Genomic DNA, 21,167 nt, shown 5'->3' on the forward strand with positions numbered 1-21,167 from the left:
AAATTGACTACGCCACGCCGCCACCGACTTTCACCGTCACTCCGCATGGAAGTGGGCATGGGGCAAGTGTCTGCGTCATGGCCAACCAGGCCAAGTCGCGTCTTTTTCAGCTTTTGACTTCGGTTCCTTTGCAGCCGTCACAGGTGCTTCTGCGTAGCTATTCCGGGGAACTTAAAAGGGTTCACGGCAAAGCTGACGTCAGTGTGAAGTGTCCTGGCAAGGAGGCCGACGTACCTATTTTTCTGACCGGGGACGAATCGCCCACTCTTCTTGGACGCACCTGGATGCGTGAGCTTGGCATCGGCGTCTCCGACGTTCAAGTGAACATCCAAGCACTTTACGACGTCAGACACCTAGTCCAAGACTACAGCGAAGTGTTTGAAGAAGGCCTGGGTACGTTCAAGGGTGCTAAAGCTTCTCTACATGTTCCTTCAGATGATTCGCTTCGGTTCTTCAAGCCACGCCCACTGCCGCATGCGTTGACAGATGGAGTCACTACAGAAATCCAAAGATTAAGAAGAGATTTCATTCTTGTTCCAGTCAAGACAGCAAAATAGGCTGCACCTATCGTTCTTGTGACCAAAAGGGATGGACGCATGAGAATCTGTGGATACTTTGGTGTCACCATAAACCCAGTGGCAACAGTGGAGCAGTACCCCATTTCAAGGATCGAGGACCCGTGGACTGTGCTTGCTGGAGGTGAGAAATTCACAAAATTGGATTTGCGAGATGCGTACCAGCAAGTTGTCCCTTACGAGGACTCTAGAGAGTACGTCACCATTTTGACGCATATGGGGTTCTTTTAGTACACCCGGTTGCCTTTTGGCGACTCATCTGCTCCTGCCATATTTCACCGTGAGATGGAGAACTTGCGCAGTGGACTGCCACATGTAGCAGTATAGTTCGACGACATTTTGTAACTGGCGCAAACGATGCTGAGCACCTTCGCAACCTCCGTTCTGTGCTTAGCAAACTTCAGGAATCTGGCCTCAAGCTGAAACTTCAAAAATGCCACTTCGTGCCGCAAGTTGAGTATCTGGGGCACATCATCGGAAAGGAAGGCCTTTCCCCAAATGTTGACAAGGTAGCAATCATTCTGCATGCTCCTGTGCCTCAAGATGTCAAGGAACTTCAGAGTTTCTTGGGACTTGTCAACTTCTACAGGCGCTTCTTACCCATCTTTCTTCACTCCTTCGTCCGTTGCACTTGCTTCTTTGTGAAGGAATGAAGTGGGAGTGGGGACAAGAGCAACAGGATGCAGTCACTGGCTGCAAGCACTTGGTGACATCAGCTCCAGTTCTTGTGCATTTCAACCCTGCCAGGCCTGTTTGCCTCAGCTGCGACGCATCGCCTTATGGTATAGGTGCAGTCTTGGCACACAAAGATGGTGATGGCCGGGAACATCCCATTACTTTTGCCTCGAGGAGCTTGTCAAAAGCAGAGCAACACTACAGTCAACTCGACAACGAGGCATTGGCTTTAGTGTTTGGCGTGGATCGGTTCCACCAGTACTCATGGGGCATCTCATCCGAAGCATACACTGACCACAAGCCACTTCTTGGGCTGCTGGGCGCCAACAAGCTCGTTCCCGTGCAAGCTTCGCCTCGAGTGGTAAGGTGGGCTCTGAAGCTTTCTGCGTGCAAGTACGAACTTGTATACAAGCCATGAAAAGAGCTCGGCCACGCCGATATTCTTAGTAGACTGCCTCTGCCAACTGACACCACTGCATTACCATGACCTGCTGAAATCTTCCTGCTGGAGGAGGCATATCCGCGGCTCCTTTCACCTGGTGTTGTGGTCCGAGCCACAAGGAATGATCTAGTTCTGGGACATATTGTTCTTTCTGTTCTGAAAGCAGAAAGCCTCCCAGTGGGACCAGAGTGGAACCCCTTCAATACCACAAGCTCATGACTCAGTCTCTATGAGGGTTGGGCCTGCAATGATGCCAAAATCATTGCAGGCCCAAGTTCTTGGCGTTCTTCATGCCAGCCACCCGGATATCGAGAAGAGCAAGCAAGATGATTGCCAGGAGCCATGCTTGGTGGCCAGGCATTGACAATGACATTGCCAACAGTGTGAAGAGCTGAGCTACGTGCCAGACTCAACATCGAGCTGCACGGCCGGTTCAGCAGACGCCATGGCCTTTTTCACAGCGACCGTGGTCGAGGCTTCACATTGACTTTGGGGGACCATTCCTAGGTCACACGTTCTTGGTTATTGTTGATGCAATGTAAAAGTAAAAAGAAGTCTTTCTTGTGTCTTCCACATCTGCAGAAGCTACCATTTCTGCCTCGAGAATCACATTCGCTCAGCATGGCCTGCCTGACGTCATAGTTTCCGACAATAGTCCTGCCTTCAAAGACTTCAAAAGAAGTCTTTCTTGTGTCTTCCACATCTGCAGAAGCTACCATTTCTGCCTCGAGAATCACATTCGCTAAGCATGGCCTGCCTGACTTCATAGTTTCCGACAATAGTCCTGCCTTCACCAATGCCTAGTACCTTGAGTTCTTAACTCGAAACGGAATACGCCGCATGCTCGTACCACCGTATCACCCTGCCTCAAACGATGCAGCTGAACGAGTTGTACAAACTGTAAAGAACAAACTCAAGAAGTCCGGTTCTGGGAACGTCCAAACGCAGATCTCCCGGTTCATATTCCACTACAGAACCACACCACATGAAGTTACAGGTCGGCCACCGTGTGAGATCTTGACGGGAAGAATATTCAAGAAGTCCGGTTCTGGGAACTTCCAAACGCAGATCTCCCGGTTCATATTCCACTACAGAATCACACCACATGAAGTTACAGGTCGGCCACCGTGTGAGATCTTGACGGGAAGAATGTTCAAGACTCCGTTGGATGTCCTGAGGCCAAGCCTGCAGGCATCTGTACTTCTCAAACAACTCAAGCGGAAGTTGTATGCCGACAGAGGGTCCTGGCAGGCTCCATCACTGCAGCCAGGTGATGACGTGTATGCGCGAAACTTCTGTAGGGGTACACTTTGGGTGCCTGCCAGTGTTGTGGACGTCACTCCGTTATGAGCCCATGTCCGTTTTGGAGATTGGACCTTGGGAAATCGACACAGCGACCACTTACGCCTTCTGCAGACAGAAACACTTCTGACCTCTCCTGAAACTGCTATCGCTGAAGCTCCACCACAACTGGAGCCGCCGCCTCTCCATGCACCAGCTGTTGCGGAAGTGCCTCATCAGGAACAGCCACCTGGAAATAGCTTCTCTGGGAGAAGCTGTGACATGGACAGCGATGGAACTGCGCTCAACGGTGGCGTGCACGTGAAAGTGACTCTGTCGTGCCTACGCTTAGCACACCGAAGTTGCGACGTGGCACGAGGACTAGGAATCCAGTGAATAGGTACTCCCCATAGTCTTCCCCATAAGAAAGGAGGAGTGTTACAATGACAATGATGATGATGATGCTTAGTGTTTTCCCTTTTGTAACGGGGTGGCATTGCACAGCGGCCTTAGTCGCAACGCCGCTGTACAATCAACTCGCCAAAAATTACAAACAAAATAAATAAAAAATAATAATATCAAAATAAAAAGAAAATACTTTTACGAAATTTTTGTGCTAGTCTGACTTCTTTGTTCACATGTCTTCCCAGATTGTTCTCTGCTCTTTTCCAATCAACATTCTAACCTTCTTTTACTAACCTCTACTGCTGTCCGATTCACTTTTCGCTAACCTTAAAGCCAAGGGCTTTCGGAAGCTGGATGGCTCCATCACTGAGGACTGGACGGATACTTTTGCACTCCGTTACAATATGTCGCATGGTTTCTGGCTCATTTCCGCAGCCTGCGCATAGTTCTTCCTGTACCGGCTCACGGATAAGCGTTTTTGTCCGCAAGCAACCCGCCCGCGCTTCAAAAAGCAATTGTCTCTGTTTCTTTCACTTCATTTTTTATTGCCTTGGTCGTTTCCCCTGCACTTCCAGGTTTCATATACTTTGTCCTGAGTCTTCTGGTTCTTTTCCTTCACTGTGTGTCCACGCTGTTCAAGTAAAGATACCGCAACACTTTGGCCGCTCACCTCTGATCATATATATTTCTAAGTCGTTCTTCGAAACATATTTTGTTCTGTGCTTCTCTCACTTCGAAGGATGCCCATCCCATGTCTCCCTGCACTGACTCATTTGTTGTTTTACTGTGTGCTCCTAATGCCAATCGACCTACGGCCCTCTGATTTACTTCTAGCCCTGATTGAATCTCTGATTTGACGCAAACTACTGCGTTTGAAAAGGTGAGTGCTGGTACCATTACTCCCTTCCAGATTCCTCTCACTCCTTTACATCTGTTATATCCCCTTCATGATATATATCTGTGCTATATATCTGTGCGATGATATATATCTGTGAGATATATCTTTATATCTGCACTTCATCATAGAGGTGTTTCTTCTACCTTTCATTCTTAAATGCTCCTCATGAGTTTTTATATACGCCTGACCTTCGTTTAACCCAGATATTTGTATTCCGGTACCCACGGTATTGCTGCTTTTTGAACGAATACCGATTCTATACGGGCGTTGTCATTAAAAGCTAGAACTCCTGACTTTGCTGTGCTAAACTCTAACCCCAGTTCAGTGGCTTCTTCCCCGCAGATATCTGTGAGCTGTTGCAGACACTGTTTGCTATTTGCTAGTAGTACTATGTCATCTGCCTATATCAGTCCCGGGATATGTTGTTCCACTTCCTGTCCTTTGCGGCTATAACATATATTGAAACCTATTTTACTGCCTTCAAGCTTTCTTTCTAGTCTAGCCATGTACAGCATGAACAGCATGAACAGCATGAACAGCATGAACAGCATGAACAGCAACCTGCTTTAAACCTCTATTTGTGACTACCGGTTCCGTGCATTCTTGGTCCACCAAGGTAATTTCCACCTCGCTCTCATTGTAAATTCCCTGTAACAGCTGTATGAAGTCCTGGCCTAATCCCTCCCGCTCAAGTATGCTCCATAGAAGTTCTCTATCTACGTTGTCGTAGGCTCCCTTTAAATCGAGAAATGCTATCCATAGTGGTCGCTCCGGAGTCATTGACAACTCTATGCATTGGGTTAGGACAAATAAATTGTCCTCTAAGCGTCTGTCTCGTCTGAAACCATTTTGTAGTTCTCCCAGTATGCTGTTCCCCTCTTCCACGCCTGTAGTTCTGCTTTTATGGCTTGCATTGCCAGCTTGTATGCCACTGAGGTAACTGTAATAGGCCTGTACGAATTGGCATCAGCCCTGTCTTTTTCACCTTTATATATCATCTTCATCCTGCTCTTACGCCAATTGTCCGGTATTTGCTTAGTTTTTATCACTTTTTCCATTGCTCGAATCAGTTGTGCCTTGCTTTTTGGACCCAGTAGGTTGACCAGCCGTATAGAGCGTATTCACATACATACAGACAACCATGCGTGCGCCGCCATATCTGTGGCCAAGCGTCTGTTGCTAGGCGACGTTGTGCGCACGGCCCGCAGATCATGCCCTCCTCTTCTCCTCCGTGCCTTCATGGCGGCCAGGCAGGTCGCGGTCCGCGATATGAGCTTGTGTTTTCGTGCAAGGCGTGTGCGAGTGGCTTGATAGTCTGTTGCACCGCGATAGCGTTGGTTACGCGAAAATTCATGGTTCCGCTCGTGAGTGTGACAACCTTATCTGCAATTCAACCCCAGCCTCTGCGCACACCTACGAGCGAGTGCGAGTCGGTCGGGGCGCAAAAGTTGCATCGTTAGCGCATTGGTCGTTGGTCAGCATGAACTGCATCATTTCCAAACTGATGCCCACTGAACGCAAAGTAATAACTCGACGCTAAGTACTGTTGAGTACAGTGCGATCTACCTATCGCCAGACGCGTATCAAGTCGCCGCCGCAGATCAGCTGATGGCCAGCCGCCGTGCTCTAATGTCACAGGTGAGTTGTTTTGCTGAGTGTGAAACATTTAGCGCACGAGAAACCCAGTGCCAATGTGTCGCCCGTGACATCTTGAGGGAAGCCGTTTTTAGGGCTGCTTTTCTGATAATAACTTGAACATAAGCAGCAACGTGTTTTCTTGTTTTTTCTCGTGCGGTGATTGGATCGCATGCAGCGATCAATTTACTTCTGTCAATCTCAGCGCAGGGCATGAAGCCCTGTGTTTCGATTGTCCTTGGGTGGAGTGAGGAAAACGGCGAGCATCAGTTAAAGGTCAAAACCTCGGGTACTTCTATCCTGCGCACTTTTGAGGCCGATATATCTTTTAAAGAAATTGCTGTTCGATCACGCCGTCCAGAAACGGACGTCGTCTCAAGCTGTTGTTTTGCGCCAGCAGCGCTTAGCGAAACTTACTATTATGTGTTTTTAGGGGCAGCAGAACTGCCATTTCAGTCTCCGTACAAAACTTGTAGCTCCTGCTTGGTTTAGAAAAACTAATTGTGCACGTAATTGAAGTAATTGTGCCTTTCTGCTTCACCCCGCTCTTTAGCCCGTTTTTTTCCTTTCTCTTTCATTGCAGGTGTATGCAGCTGCTAGAAAAGAAATACGGCGCCCTCACAGAGCTGGTGTGCGTCCTGCGGGGCAAGCCTCAAGAGTGCCGTTTTTTGCGGCATCCGTGAGCAGCAGCAGGTTTAAATACAGTGATGGTGTTTAGCACACTTCGAAACTGATCTACAGAAATATTCAGAAATAAATAGCGAGGTCGACTGGTGCCCTTTTATGTGCATTTAGGTGCCTTTCCAGCTACTGCTATTTCAATTTACAATGACTGTGGAAAAAAAAAAAAAGAAACACATTTTGGTCATGCTCTTCATGTGCTAGAATATATAAAAAAACAATTTAGTCATACTCTTCATGTGCTAGAATATTTCTTGCAAGACGTGGTTTCTGGCCAGGAAATGATAACTCATGGCTATCGCCTTCATTTTGGCTAATTCAACTGTTATGAAATGGTGATCTGTACAGTGAGCACAAGGACTTCATTGAATTATCGGGCCACATTTTGTCACACTGCGAAAAGTTACGCTTGTGTTCCACTTTTTGGGAAGTGCGTTCATTGCTTAGAAAAGGAAAAATTCACACATGAATTGATAGGTGTACTTAAAATTGAATGTTTAATAATGTGTGCATTAGAGAACCTTCAGTTGCACTCCCAAAAAAAGAAATCGTGTATCAAAACCTTGCTATGTAGCAGGGAAGGGGCGAGATGACGTGTTGGTTTCGATGTGTTTTTAGCCTTTTCATTGGTTGTAATCGCATTGGTATGTTTATTCCTTGAATAAACAATCAGTCACAGTTCAGTGCTTTGTCCTGCCTTTGTTCATATTGCTTTGTAAGACCCACTTTTCATTATGCAATACCAACTAGCTTACCAACCCATGTTCTTTGTGCACCACCAAAGCTTAACATTGGTGTTTCCAGGCATCAGCAGCAAGGCTTGTTAAGTTAACTTGTCTTACTTACACCTAGGGTAACTGCTAACAGCAGCTTGGGACACTATTAAAAATGGCATGATGAGAACATGTCTATCAAGAAACATTTTATTACACATCAATAAAACACCACCCAACCAACAGTTCACAATGTAATTACCCATCAGTTAAATATTAGTGATAGTTTGCAGTAGGTCACAGGAGCACCGATGCAGTCTGCCGATTCTCTTTTGTTGTCACTTCTGCACTACTACTTGGAGCTAAACAGAGACAAGGAGCCTTGCTGGGGTACAAAAAAAATTACACCCATCTCCCCGAAGGGAACCATGAGTAGGATGCGGAGTGTCATGGGGGTTCCGTTTGCGTTTCCGTTATGTTTAATTGCGTCAGCGCACCCGCTGACGGGACTGTTGCTTCCATCCAACTTCATCTGAAGAAGCTCGGAGTCAAGCGAAGCAAGCGCAGCACTGAACGGGCGCTCTGCTAGTTCCCCTTTATATTCACAGCTGTAGGAGAGGAGACTACGAGAGAGAGAGCCGCGCATGCGCGCGAGAGAGCTGAAGCGAACGGAGGAGGAGCGCGCGCAGACGGTAGCAGAGGAGAGGAGAGTACGCAGCTGTTTGGAAAGGAGGAGAGGAGCGCATGCACAGATGGTGTGCGGACGGTCGCCACCGGTCAACAAGTGACATACCCCCGAGCATAAGACACTCCGCATCTAGAACACGGAAACACCATTTTTTCCCATTCCATTCGGTTTTTGTGTGTGGGTGCTTCCACTTGTAACCTTCCATTCTTTGTGTTACGATTGATACACATAGCCATGCCCTATTGTGCACAGTTAATCTAAAGCAAGGGTGAGAAACACCCGGGCCACATGTGGCCTGCAGACCTTTTGATTTTTTTTTGACCTTTTGATGTATTAAAGGATCACCGTAAAACAAATATCAGTGCCTAGATTTTAGTCATCCTGGAGATCAGTACTAATATGTTTCTCGAATGGTGACACCAAATTCCATACAGAAATGACCAAGCATATTTACAATGTGTGGGAAAGGACTTGTTTCGTTTGAACGGCAGAATTAGGTGACAATTTGTTACACCCCCCTCCCCCCTACCTTTCTTGCATTGCAACCTTCCCATGTGGGACTGAACTTCTTGACTGTGGCTTGCTTGCTCACTGATGTGAGTTGAGACCCCTCATGTCACTAACTAAGATGCACAATTTTTTTTGAACAAAACATTAACAATTCTTAAAAACTTCCATACTACGACGACAATCATCAATGTCAGTTTGGACAAAAAAGGGAAAGAAATACTGACATTGGGCAGCATTACAAACACCCTGTATTTTTTGTGAAGACACACAACTAAGCTGAAGAACGTTTACTAGAGCAGCAGCAGCAGCATAAAATGGACAGTGGTGTAATAACTGACAAAAATAACCTACCTAAACCATTGGAATCAAAATCACGAGCGTAACAGTTCAAAATTGGGCTTGATGTCTTCATCTAGACTCCCATTGCTTTAGGCTCGCAATGGGTGCTGCCATTCACTGCGTGGAATAGCATTTCACATTATGGAAAATTCGGAGGGCTTATTTTACACATTACGGCACATCAAAACTTTCACCGCCAAGAAATTAGGTAAATCGTCGGTCAACAGTCCAGGAAACAGCTTTTCATGTCTACAGGAGCACAATCCTCATAATGTTCTGTTTCAACAGAAGAGTGCATTCATACAGATGACCAGGGCTAAAATCTTCATGACAGAACATAACTGCAAATCACACAATGAAAACCAAAACATCTGTGCATTTAGATACTACAGCGAAACAAAAAATTGCATCAATAAGTCAATCATCAGGAATTGCACTACCTGGTACAGTAGCCTGTGCATTGTGTTGTTATGCCCATCGCTGGGTAGTCCCTAAATCATACTTCCAATAAATACACATGGTTTGCGGTGATTTTAGATGCCCACCACACAACATTTTTTGCACACCCGTTACACACCACACTAACCATGCGTTGCATCCTGGCTGTCTTAATGGTCATGTTCGCCTTCTAACCAGTGGCATTGGATGCCTGCTGCTCTTTTCACTGTTGCCCAGTATTGGCATTTCACTGCGGCCATTCCCAAGGTGGCCAAAATTAATCCGGAGCCTTCCACTACGGCGTGCCTCACCCACCTATTTCCCACACAATGAGGAAAAGCGATCGCCCGAAGGCATATGCAGAAAATGTTGCCGTACGGAAGCCAAACTCGAGGGATTTGTTCAAAGGGCGCTTGCGATCCGTCAGCGCTCGGGTTACAGCACGGCTCGGGAAGCGGCCTCGCATTCGCTACCATCGCTAAATCGGCGTACGCGTGAAACAGCTCTCCAAAGAAATTATTCGGTTTTTGTAATCAACCATGTATTAGAGGGAACTTACCAGACAAAGTCGTGGATATGGTGCGGGTGCACTTGCGTCGGCATCCACGGCGGCAGCCAACTGCAGTGTCGGACTTTCGCGCGCCGTTCTGGCCGTTCGCTGCCGCGGTTTCATCCTCCGGTGATGCGAAGTTATCGATGGCAGGTAGAGCGCCACCACATAATGTGAATGCGATTAATAATATATCTCTTGACGCCACTACCGATAATTGGGTTGAAACGCGGCAGACGACAAACGGGACACCGGTGTTTCTTTTTTCTCGAGATGTGGGCGCACAGCGCATGCGCTAGCACAGTGGCCACAGACATGGCGGCTTTCAGTGTGGCCAAGCGAAGAAAATCGCCCGCTAAACTTTTGAATGAATACCGTCTATAGGAATTTCATCCGTCCCTGTTGCCGTATTAGCTGGAACATTTTCTTCGGTTTTTTTTTCCAGTTTAGATTCTCCAACTTTAGATCTCTATCTGTACGCACCTCAGTTGCCCCACTCTCTGAATGCTGTAGTCCTCTCTCCGTTCTTCTGAACTTCTCTTGTATCATTGAGCGTATGTGAAATACCACTTCTTCCCCTTTTAGTATCTGGCATTCAGCGTTTGTGACATGACGTTGTACTTCTTTGGTCTTTTTCCTTAGCTCCTTTACATGATTCCAAAACTTTCTCGGCGCGCCTTTATCCCTTTCCCCTATATTCGAGACCCATCGCTCACTTTCTCGTTTAAGTTTTTGCTGTACAAGTTTTTGTACTTCCAGCTTTTTAAGGCGGTACCAATTCCACTTCAAAGTTATTTCCTCTGTTTTCATTCCCACTCGCTTGGCCTCCCTGTGCTCTCTCGATGCTTGCTGCCTTCGTGATATAGCTTCCTTGATTTCCTTGTTCCGCCAGCTTCTTGGTTTTCTTTTTCCTTTCCAGTAGTTGCGCTCTTTCGCGTTCCCGTTCCTCATCTTTCCTTGAATGAAACCAATCAGTTCTCTGTATTCCCAATCTTTCCTAGGTTGTCTCTCGATTTCCGTCTCCAGGCTTTTGGCAATATTAGCCATTTGCTGATCATTTAATTTCAAGTCGTGTACCACCGTTTTCAGGTTGTGACCTTTCATTTTTCCAAAAGTCAAAGTTGTCCGTTTATGGTCACTTCCTAAACTGTGGGCACCTATTTCATCTATTTCCATTAGAGTCAACCTTTCATACACTCCTTCTGAAAGGAGGCTGTAGTCTATACTGGACTGCTTTTCCCCTCGTTCCCAAGTAATGTATCCCTCACATTTATTCTTTCTGTTTACTACAATTAGATTATTTTCTTCACACATATCTAGTACGAGTTTGCCGTTGCGGTCTGTGTATCCGTCCAGGTCCTCAATGTGGGCATTCATGTCTCCCACTAGAATCACTTCTCCCGATTGTCTTAACTGATCGAGGTCCCGCGTAATGCATCCTACCAGTTTTTCATTCTTTTCTCTAACCTCTCTGTCATCCCCTGACTACAGATAGGCGACTCCCAACAGCGTTTCTCTTCCTGCTATCGTGCCCTTAACCCACATATGTTCTTCGCAGTTTTCGTTTACTCTGTGCCAATTGGCTCCCTGTTGAATAAGCATGCCAACCCATCCCTCTTTTCTAGGACCTACGGTTCTGTTACAGCCTTGGCATATATATTCATGCATTGCTGGGGCTCTTCTAAATCTCGAAGAAAAGTTTCTGTAAAGGAATATGCTTCAGTTTTTTTCTTTTTCTAGTTGACCGCGAACCTCTAACCCTTTTTCACGTGATCTGCCACCGTGCATGTTTATGTAAGTAATCTTAGTCACCCCACGCTTTTTCTTTCTGTTAATTCTTTCGGATGTTTGGGATAACAGTCAGTCACCGGGGGGACGTCGCTTGCCTCCTCGCTCGCCTGCATTGATACCTCATGCCTCACGCACCCACGCGGCGCTGATAGTTTTGTGTTCAGCCGTGCATGCATGGCACAGCGGCGAGTGGCCGGTTTGTGAAAATAAACACAGTTCGTTCTGGGCAAACGGCTCGGCATGTTCTCATGTCTTTCGCGGGCCTGATGGCCTACTCCTGTTCGCGTAATCACTTCCTACCACTCGGCCATCCGTACTTCTACACATCTAACACTAACCATGCAGTTAGTGGCAGAGCCTACGTACAATACCGCGGGGTAGTAAGGTTCGTAAGGAGTTAGTAAATACGGCCGTTACTACTTTTTACGACATTTTTTATTAAGAGTGTAAAAGTGTCCTTTTCTTGCAATTTTCAAACTTACTAGACTAACCAGTTTAAATCGGTATAAAAGGGAATCTCTAAGCTCACATGCGTAATTGTTTCGGTGTCTGCGCTTCTGTCGTACGGTGGTGTAGCCCCGAGCTAGCTCATCAAAATGGCTTGGTTCCGCTGTCTCACCCTTCCAAAGACGCTTCCTCTCCGCTTTCTTTCGGCCGACGAAAGGTCGGGCTACAGCGGCGGTGTCCACGGCTCTAGCCCAACCGTGGCCGACGCTGCTGCGTTCGGGACTCCGCCCACGCGAATCTTAGTTAACGGCTGGCAGTATATCTGGTTTCGCTCTTTGTAGAGCAACGTGTGTGAATTCAAGGGACGTCGCATGGCAATTGTTGTGGGTGTCGTTTACAGCTTTGCTTTCCAGCCACCTTCACAGCGTGGATTGGAGCCATTTTTTTTTGCTACTAGCTGCTATTGAGAGGTAAAATTGGCTAAAGTGCCTGGATGCGCCCCCGCCTCTGCGGCTGGCACGTATCCTGGTACCCTGAAATTGGCAAAATTAGGGTTCAGCCGTCCAGACGGCGTGACGTCGAAAACTCAATTCATCAAACCTAAGCCAGTCGTTGCCACAACGTGTATGTCCAGGGGCGGATCCAGGTTTTTTCTGAGGGTGGGTCAGCTTCCTTAGGTGATGATAATGATGATGAGGATGATTATGGGGAGGAGGAAGAGGGGGATTTTTTTTATTCACCGATATTTCGGAAAAGCAAAAACTTCAGAAATAGAAAAAAATCGTCAACTCAACTTTTTCTACGACCTGTGCGGTCATCGTCTTGGGTGGTATAAATTCAAAAATCAAGGGAGGAGTCAGGACACCCGGACCCCCCCCCCCCCCCCCTCTTTGGATCCGCCAATGTGTACGTCTTGGGTAGATAGAACTGGAAGCTAGAAGTCTGGGCTGCTCGCAGCCTCCGCGCGCCGAAGTGAGCTCGCGTGGGCGAGTATCGCGGGCATGTTTTACACTTCGCGAAGCTTGTCGGAGCTGCTACAGGAAGGCGCGAAGCTCGTCCATTTTAGCGTTTTGGAAAGCTTAAATGAACTTAAGAAGATACTGATTTTAATGTAGCGCCTTGTTAAAGAAGGGAAAACATTCCCGCCTGGTCGGTGATCCCGAATGTAAAGATATTTCTATCTTCATTGTTGAGCTTGAGCAGCCTCACCATCACAGCACCGCCGCCTCATCCCTTTCCCCTCATATCATCCCTCCATCGGGCACAAAATTCCGTCCCCAGTCTTTCGCGTTCAAAACTTTTAGGTGCACCCACTTTTTGGGCGAACGACTAGTCGCCGCTGACTCCATTTCTTTGTTTTGTTTTTCTTGTTATTATTTGAGGACACATGTCCTTGTTCCGAGTAACCCTGGATTTAACACGGCTCACGAAGTTGGCCATTATCCTGTTACAATGCATGTTTATAAGATCAATTGTTGAGTTAGTTTTATTCTAACGCTGTATTCGATAAGGCATATTTAAGATAGCTTCATTGAAATCGGCATTTTAGTTCTAGCCAATGGACGGACGCCCGTCGGCTTCACACTGGGAGAGAGAAAGAGGATACTATTTAATGACTCTGGCGATGTTGTCCGAGCTAAACCTAAACGTTCTACACATGAAAAATGCATCAGTACAAAAATACAGTATACACCATCTTACCTTAGTTTGTTCTGAGCACTTTGTTAAGAAAAATACACACGTTAAATGGGCAGTGCACAGGTGCAGCAGCATATGCCGTCTCCTGACGGAAACAATTAGTGAGCACAAAACAAAAGCTAAAAGAAGTCCTTACGCACCCACACTCAGACAACAAGGAGGCAGCCAGATTGCGGCACAGAATTCAGTGCGCTGCTAATCGTTGCACGCCAAATACGAGCCGGCCAAACATTCCGGAGCTCAGCTAGAACACTCGCAGCATATTTATTGCTTGCTTGAACTCCCTGCTATCGGAACGAGATGGGGAATTTCGAGACACCCCCACATTCGTTTTACTTTTATAGCATCACCAAAGGTGTTGAGGGAACGAGCAAGATTTAAAAACAAAGCTTCACGCGTTAGTTAAGAAATAGCACCATTTCGAAACTCCTTTGGCGTTGACCTTTAAAGAACACGGAATCCAATAAATACCCCATGAATTTCCTGGAATTTGCTGAAGAGATACACCCGGCATCAGTCGCGCTCTGCAAACGGCTATCACATATTCATCGCGACATGTTGTTGGTCGAGCGTTCGTCTAACGTGATTCTGTGTGTGAAAGCGTGGCTTCATTTTACGAAGTCCGAGAACAGCCTTTCTGGAATCGGCATGCTTCAGCGGCATCGAGAAAAAAAAAAAACTGAAAAGGAGAGGCAAGAAAGAGGGTTCACAGAGGCAACCACATTGTGGTGAACGCGCCTGTAGACGCATGGTACTGACGCATGTATGAGTTACTGTTCGGCAGTGAACAATGGCTGGGTGACACAAGAAGCACGCAAAGCGATCCACAAGGGAGCTCATGGAAGCTTCCCGCATTAGAAAGGGAGGGACTTCTTGTGTCAGCCAGCCATCTGTACATTTATCCGATATCGAGTTTGCATTTTAAAGACGGTAGTTTTTCTTGGGCTACTTAAACCCAGAAATTTTGGTCTGTCTATGTCTGTCTGTCTGTAACTCGATTCAGCCACCCGTCCAAAGTAAAATAAAATGCTTACTGCGCAATAGTCTTATATACTCACAGCCAAATGTAAACGTCTAAGCCTGGTTTATATGTTCATACTTGTCAACTTTGTTGAACCAGAACAAGACATTACGCAAATATAAGACAGAAAATTAGTACACAAGGGATATTTACAGTGTTCCTTTATTTAAAAAAATTCCTGGATGCTTTGTTTTCCGATAGCAAATGATATTCCACATCTACTGCAGAACAGCGTATACCGACTGCTGTTGCCCGCGCCACCTCCGGGCGGCATATGAGAAATCACGCGGCAACAGCAAAGAAAGGCCCCACTAGCTAGGTTTCACGTTCTGCTTGGAACGCACGTGGAGCACGGCAACGCGGTTCTATAAACCCCAAGTCGGCCGCCTCGATTCACGCGCGTCTCCGCCGTACTGCAGCGCTGGCATCGAAGAACCCCGCCTGTAGCAGTGGAACGCGGTAAATTCAAATCGCCTTGAGCAAACCTTTAGTGTGTTTACCTTGGGATGAGCGCGACGAAACAGTAACAGCATGAGAGGTGAGCGGGAAAGCAAAAGGGGGCATTTCCCTGGCAAATGTCTACAAAGACTACCGTCTTTTGGCAAAATTTGCAACGAAAGGAGCAGATACGCGGCCAATTTTTGGAGGGGGTTTGATTGGGTTTTCTAGTTTCCACTACACGTGCGTGCGTGATTATTTGGTGATTACTCGCTGCTTTCTGATATAGATATTTCCTTCGTTCATATGTATTTTCCAAACGTATCGATGCTAATAACGTTTTGGTGATGACACAGATTCATGTTCTTGTTCCGTGTATATATGTTCGTATTTTAAAAATACAATTAAATTGCTAGTGCGCTTCGTCCTGTGTGTCTCTTCATTCGTCTTCGTGTCTAGCGCTTTTTATATCATGAACGTATACCAACATGCCCAACTGGCAGGTCTACGTTCTCTTTGATATAAGCGGCATGAATTTTATTGTGCCCAGGACTTGTATTGTAAGAATAATAAATGTAGCTCGAACATACACGGCTTTATCCAAAAATAATAAGAAAATGATTGCCCGCGTTCAATTATCCGCCATATGCATTGCTCGGGAATGTAAAGCGTCAGAAAAAGTGCTGAAAGCATTTGCAATGTATCAGCATTTGCTAGAAAAATCTAGATATTTTTACAGCAAGGCTGTATACCTATATCTCCAACGGGTTTATCACCGTGGGAAACAATGATCTCCGTGGGCAAAAACGCCAAAGCATCAAGGCCTAAGACGCCGGGCGCATGCCTCAAGCTAATCAGGCATACAGCATAGAGCTCAGAATTAGTTAAAGGAAACCACAAAACAAGCATCGAAACAGCATTATGGATGCGTCTTTGAACAATGGGACCCCTCCCCCCCCAACATGTGTTTCTTGTAAATATTATGTTTGCGGATTATTTTTGGAGGCTAGGCAGGATGAGTGTGACTAAAAAAATTCTCGCGCTTTCCCGCGAGGGGAACACGAGTAAATGCAGAACATTGGGGCCTCAGTACTGATTGAAGGCAGTGTTGCTTCCATCGCTTCTTCCGTGATGCTGGAGTAGCAGACACGAGTAAACGTGGGCACGAGCGTCAACCAAGGAAGGAAGGAGCAACGCAGTGACTGAAACACGAGCGACCGCTAGCCGCTATATTTGCAGCGCGCGCAGTAGAGGGAGAGCAGTACGGGAGGGAGAGCGCGCATGCGCACGCAGCGCGCGCCCTTCCACGCCCCACCGCGCTGCTATCACGCACCTGTTACGCCGAGACCGCGACGGAGCGAACGGGCTGACTACGACGCATGTGCGCGCCAGCTGCTGTTGAGAGAGAGGAGGGAAGGAGAGGCGCACCTGCTGCCGACGCGGAGCTGTTGACACCGTCCGACGCAGGAATAGGCGAGGCTAAGAAATGCTCTGCATTTAATAGAGCAGTTATTGCCCAAGATGCCGAGCGCATGCGTCAGGCTAGGCAGGGCCCGGCATTTTCCGCCAGAGAAGCCGAACATAGTGTCAGTAGATAAGGTATTAGAGTACCGCCACTGAGGCACGCAAGTCAGCAACGGCGACCATTTTATCGTTAATCAGTGCTGCGAGATTGCCACATGTGCGGCCTCGCCGTTAACTTCGACCGGGTCTTTTGTTAACAACACTGCCGAAGATGCTGCAAAACGGCATCTTTGCAAGCACACTTCTGCTGATGAAATGCTGCTACACGCATTATCTTTGATTCGCATTCGGAAAGACGTCAGAGAGAGAGAGAGAGGAAAACTTTATTGAGCAGTTATATGTGTGGGGATGGCTTCTTAGTCCAGAAGTCCAAGCGTCGTCTTTGCATGTTCCGCCCTCTCCGTCAGCATGACCTGGTCGGCGAGGTGTGCGCTGGACAGCGCTGTCTCCCACTGCTCGAGGTTGGGGCTAGGGAAAGGGGGTGGCAAGTCCGGGTTTTGGCTACATTCCCAGACTACGTGATATAGGGAGCCTGATTTTCCACAGAACTTGCATTGAGGTGGATGCTGATTGGGGAATTGCATATGGAGCCGGACTGGGTGAGGGTACGTGTTTGTTTGAAGTAAGCGAAGTGTCGAGCCTTGTTTTTTACTTAATTGTGGGTGAGGTGGTGGATAGACTCTACGTTCTAGCCGGTAATGCTGGGTAATGTTACGGTAAGTCACAACAGGGGTGGGGTCAGGTTCTCCTTCCCGGGCCTGGTGGGCGAGTGCGCAGGCCGTCGCGTGGGCGAATTCGTTGCCCGCGAGGGAGGAGTGTGCCGGCGCCCAGACTATCGTGACGTGCCGTTTCGGGGGGTTTGTGCTCAGGATGCGGTATGCTGCGGGGGTCACCGATCCAAAAGTAAATCTTCTGCAGGCCTGCTGCGAGTCAGAAATTATCGTCGTTGCCTTGGTCTGGGTTATGGCAAGCGCTATGGCCACTTCTTCTGCTTCTTGAGGGTTACTTTTGGGGATGGTTGCGCTGGTGAGGCATTTGTCTCTCGATGTTACTACTGCCACCATTGCTCCCTTATGGTTACTGTTTGCTGCGTCGGTGTAAACCGTCCCGTCGTCTTTACCGTAAATTTTCTCTAGAGCTTCGGCCCTGGCCTGTCTTCTGCCTGCATGATGTTCCGGGTGCATATTGCGGGGAATTGGTTTAATGTGTATGTGCTGCCTCATATCTGGCGCAAGAGGTCGGGGTTGTAGCTGCCCTTGAGGCGTCCATTGAAGTTTCGTCAAGAGCTTTCTGCCTGCAAGTGTGAGTTCGAGTCTTAATTTTTGGCTGGAGAGGTGTCCTTCGATTAATTCTGATGCGGTGTTGTGAATGCCTAATTTGAGTAGTCGAGCAGTCGAAGCGCTCGTGGGAATACCCAGTGCTTGTTTGTAGGCTTTCCGTATAATGACGTTGAGCTGCTCCTCCTCAGTTTTGGTCAGAGTTACATACGGGGCCACGTAGATAATGCGCGATAGAATGAAGGCCTGGACCAATCTGGTGGTGTCCTCCTCTTTCATCCCTCTTTGTCTGTTCTGCACCCTGCGTAACATCTGGGTGACCTGTTCGGCGGTAGTCTTTAGTTTCTGAATCAGTTCGTTGTTCCTTGTGTCCGCCTGGATATCAAGTCCAAGTATTCGTATCGCCTTTGTAGGCCTGATGGGATGGCCTTCCAGTGTGACTTGGATGTCGTCTTTGTCTTTCTTTGTGCGTCGTCTGCGTACGACCAGAAGTTCAGATTTTTGCGCAGCGCATATTAGTCCGCACTCTTTGGCATACTGATTGACGGTATCAGTTGCCTGTTGGAGTGTGTCTTGGAGGCCGCCGATCGAATCTGTGCCCGTCCAGATAGTAATATCATCGGCGTAAAGGCCATGCTTTATGTTGGGGATCTTCTCTAGTCGTTTCGGCAGCTCTATCAGCGCTATATTGAAAAGCATGGGGGATAGAACAGACCCCTGAGGAGTTCCCCTGTCCCCAAGAGTAATTGGATCAGAGGAGACATCCCCTATCTTTATGACAGCTTGGCGGTTGGAGAGGAAATCGGCAATGTAGTTGTACGTCCTCTCTCCGCAGCCTGTTCTTGCCAAGTTATTGAGGATTGCGTTGTGCGCCACGTTATCAAACGCTGCCTTTAGGTCAAGGGTCAGTATGGCCCGGGGGCAGTGTCTCGTGGCCGGAATGAGTATGTCCTCCTTGATTTGAATGAGGATGTCTTGGGTGCTCAGGTGTTTTCTGAATCCAAACATCGAGTTGGGAATTTGCTGGGTTTCATCGAGGTATTGCTGAAGTCGTAGAAAAATGACCCTCTCCATGATTTTCCCCACGCAGGATGTTAACGAAATCGGCCGAAGATTATCTATATGTGGTGATTTGCCTGGTTTCGGGATCAGTCGCACCTCGGCTGTCTTCCAGGAGATGGGAAGCTTGCCTGTGCGCCAGAAGACGTTGAAATGCTCTGTGAGATCTTCTACAGCCCTGTCATCCAAGTTAGCCAACGCTTTGTTGGTGATTTGGTCTTGCCCAGGTGAGCTGGAACGCTTGCAGGCTGCAATGGCGGCTCGAACCTCGTAGACTTCAATGTCTCTGTCTAGCACGAGATTGGGTGGACCTTCATAAGGGGGAGGAGCACCTCCTTTTCCCGGACGTAGGTATTTGTTTTTCAAGTCTTGAATGAGGTCATCCGTGGTTCCCTGGTACAAGTGCATAGTGCGTGCTAGGCTTCTACTGGTCTCTCCCTTGTTCTTGAGGGGGTCGATAAGGTGTCGAAGCAGGTGCCACGTTTTGCGAGTAGATAGTGTTCCCTGGAGGCTATCGCATAACGTAAGCCAATTCTCCGTGCACAGGTGGGCCGCGTACTCCGCCGCCTGCTTACTTAGTTGTGCTATACGTTTCTTAAGCCGGCGGTTGTGCCTCTGCTTCTTCCAGCGTCTGGTCAGGCTGTGTCTGGCTTCCCAGATGTGCAGGAGTTTGGAATCGACATGCGGTGTTTGGTATGTTGTGGCTATTATTTTTGTGTTGGCCTTTACATCTCGTACAACACTCTCCGCCCACTGGTCGTAAGATTGTCCCTTCGAATGATCACGATCTTTCCTTTCTTTTCTGAATTTGTCCCAATCAGTTAATTTGGCTGTACCAATGTATGACCTGTAGCTCAAGCCTTTGATGAGGATTTGTATGATATCATGATCGGATCCCAAATTCTCTATGGTGTTGGTCCACGTGATGTCGAGTGAGCCTCGGAGTAGGGAGAAGTCTGGGCTTGTGTCTCGAGAAACGCTGTTCCCTGTGCGAGTTGGGGTGTGCGGATCGTTTAGGAGCGTGAGGTTGTGCGATTCTATAACACTGAGCAGATCTTTCCCCCTCTTACTGTTGTAGGTGTATCCCCAAAGTTTGTGCGCTGCATTAAGGTCCCCCAAAATGAGGAGAGGAGAGCTACCAGCGAGTTGGAGGGCTTCGCACACAGTATCTTCTATACCTGGTCGTTTTTTCGAGGGTCGGCAGTAGACGTTGAGAATAAAGATGCTCTCTTTGCATTTTGCTGTCCGAGGAATGAGTTCCACTAGAGTGTGCTCACATTCCCTTTGGGGGGTAAGGTGCTGCAATGCTGCTATGTTGCTCTTGATCAAGGTTGCCGTGGATCGTCCAGAAGGGTCCGTGTAAGTAACGTATCCTGGGAGCTTGGTTGGACCGTTCGTCTCTTGGACTGCAATGATATCAGGTGGGGGAGAGAGTGTGCCGAGATACTGTTGTAGAGCTGCTGACTTGTCTTTGATTCCGCGGCAATTCCATTGAAGCAATGTGGTGGAGCCCTGCCTATTTGGTAGCATACTCATCGGGGAATGAAACCAAATCCTTGCTTTCGGATACTGGAGGGCGGGAATACGGAGCTTGCCTTCTGCGGTGACTGTTGCTTTCAACCGTCTCCATTCTGCCTTCTAGCCGGTCGATGCGAGTTCCGATTTGGTCGACCCGACCTACGACTTGATTGATTTGGACGCCGTTCTGGGCTACCTCAGTGGATAGCGCCTGTAGTTGTCGGTTAATTTGGTCAGTTTGGGTCTGCATCTGGGTCTGGAGCGCCTTGAGTAGGTCTTCGAGGGAGGTTGCGCCTCCTTGAGACTGGGTTTGTTGCGAAAAGGGGTCTGTGGTGTGCTCCGACGAAGTCTTGTTTTGACCTATCGCGGCTTCGACTTCAGCTTGTGGAAAGAAACTTGCGCACTCCCCCTGAGCGCGTGGGACAGAGGGAGCTGTGTCCATAGCATTCGAATTTGTTCCGGCGATGCGTGAAGGGCGTTTGCGTTTGTCTGGGTGCGAATCATCACGGGAGCTTTCTAGTTCTGCTAGCCTTTTTTCTAATGACGCAATTATGATCTGTTGTT

The 21,167-nt window shown here is 47.8% G+C and overlaps 1 protein-coding gene across 1 annotated transcript in view; it reads left to right on the plus strand.

Annotated features, from left to right (window-relative positions):
- The first annotated feature begins 596 nt into the window (after positions 1-596).
- The window catches only part of LOC144173139 (uncharacterized), a 36,843-nt gene continuing 16,272 nt past the window's right edge, over positions 597-21,167 (plus strand). Inside the window, exon 1 of the mRNA XM_077701653.1 lies at positions 597-699. Within this exon, the coding sequence (XP_077557779.1) occupies positions 597-699 (103 nt within the window). The remainder of the gene's footprint in view (positions 700-21,167) is intronic.

This window comes from Haemaphysalis longicornis, unplaced genomic scaffold (assembly GCF_048455015.1).
Source record: "Haemaphysalis longicornis isolate Haplotype H1 unplaced genomic scaffold, Haemaphysalis longicornis Haplotype H1 scaffold_29, whole genome shotgun sequence".
NCBI classification, from domain to species: domain Eukaryota; kingdom Metazoa; phylum Arthropoda; class Arachnida; order Ixodida; family Ixodidae; genus Haemaphysalis; species Haemaphysalis longicornis.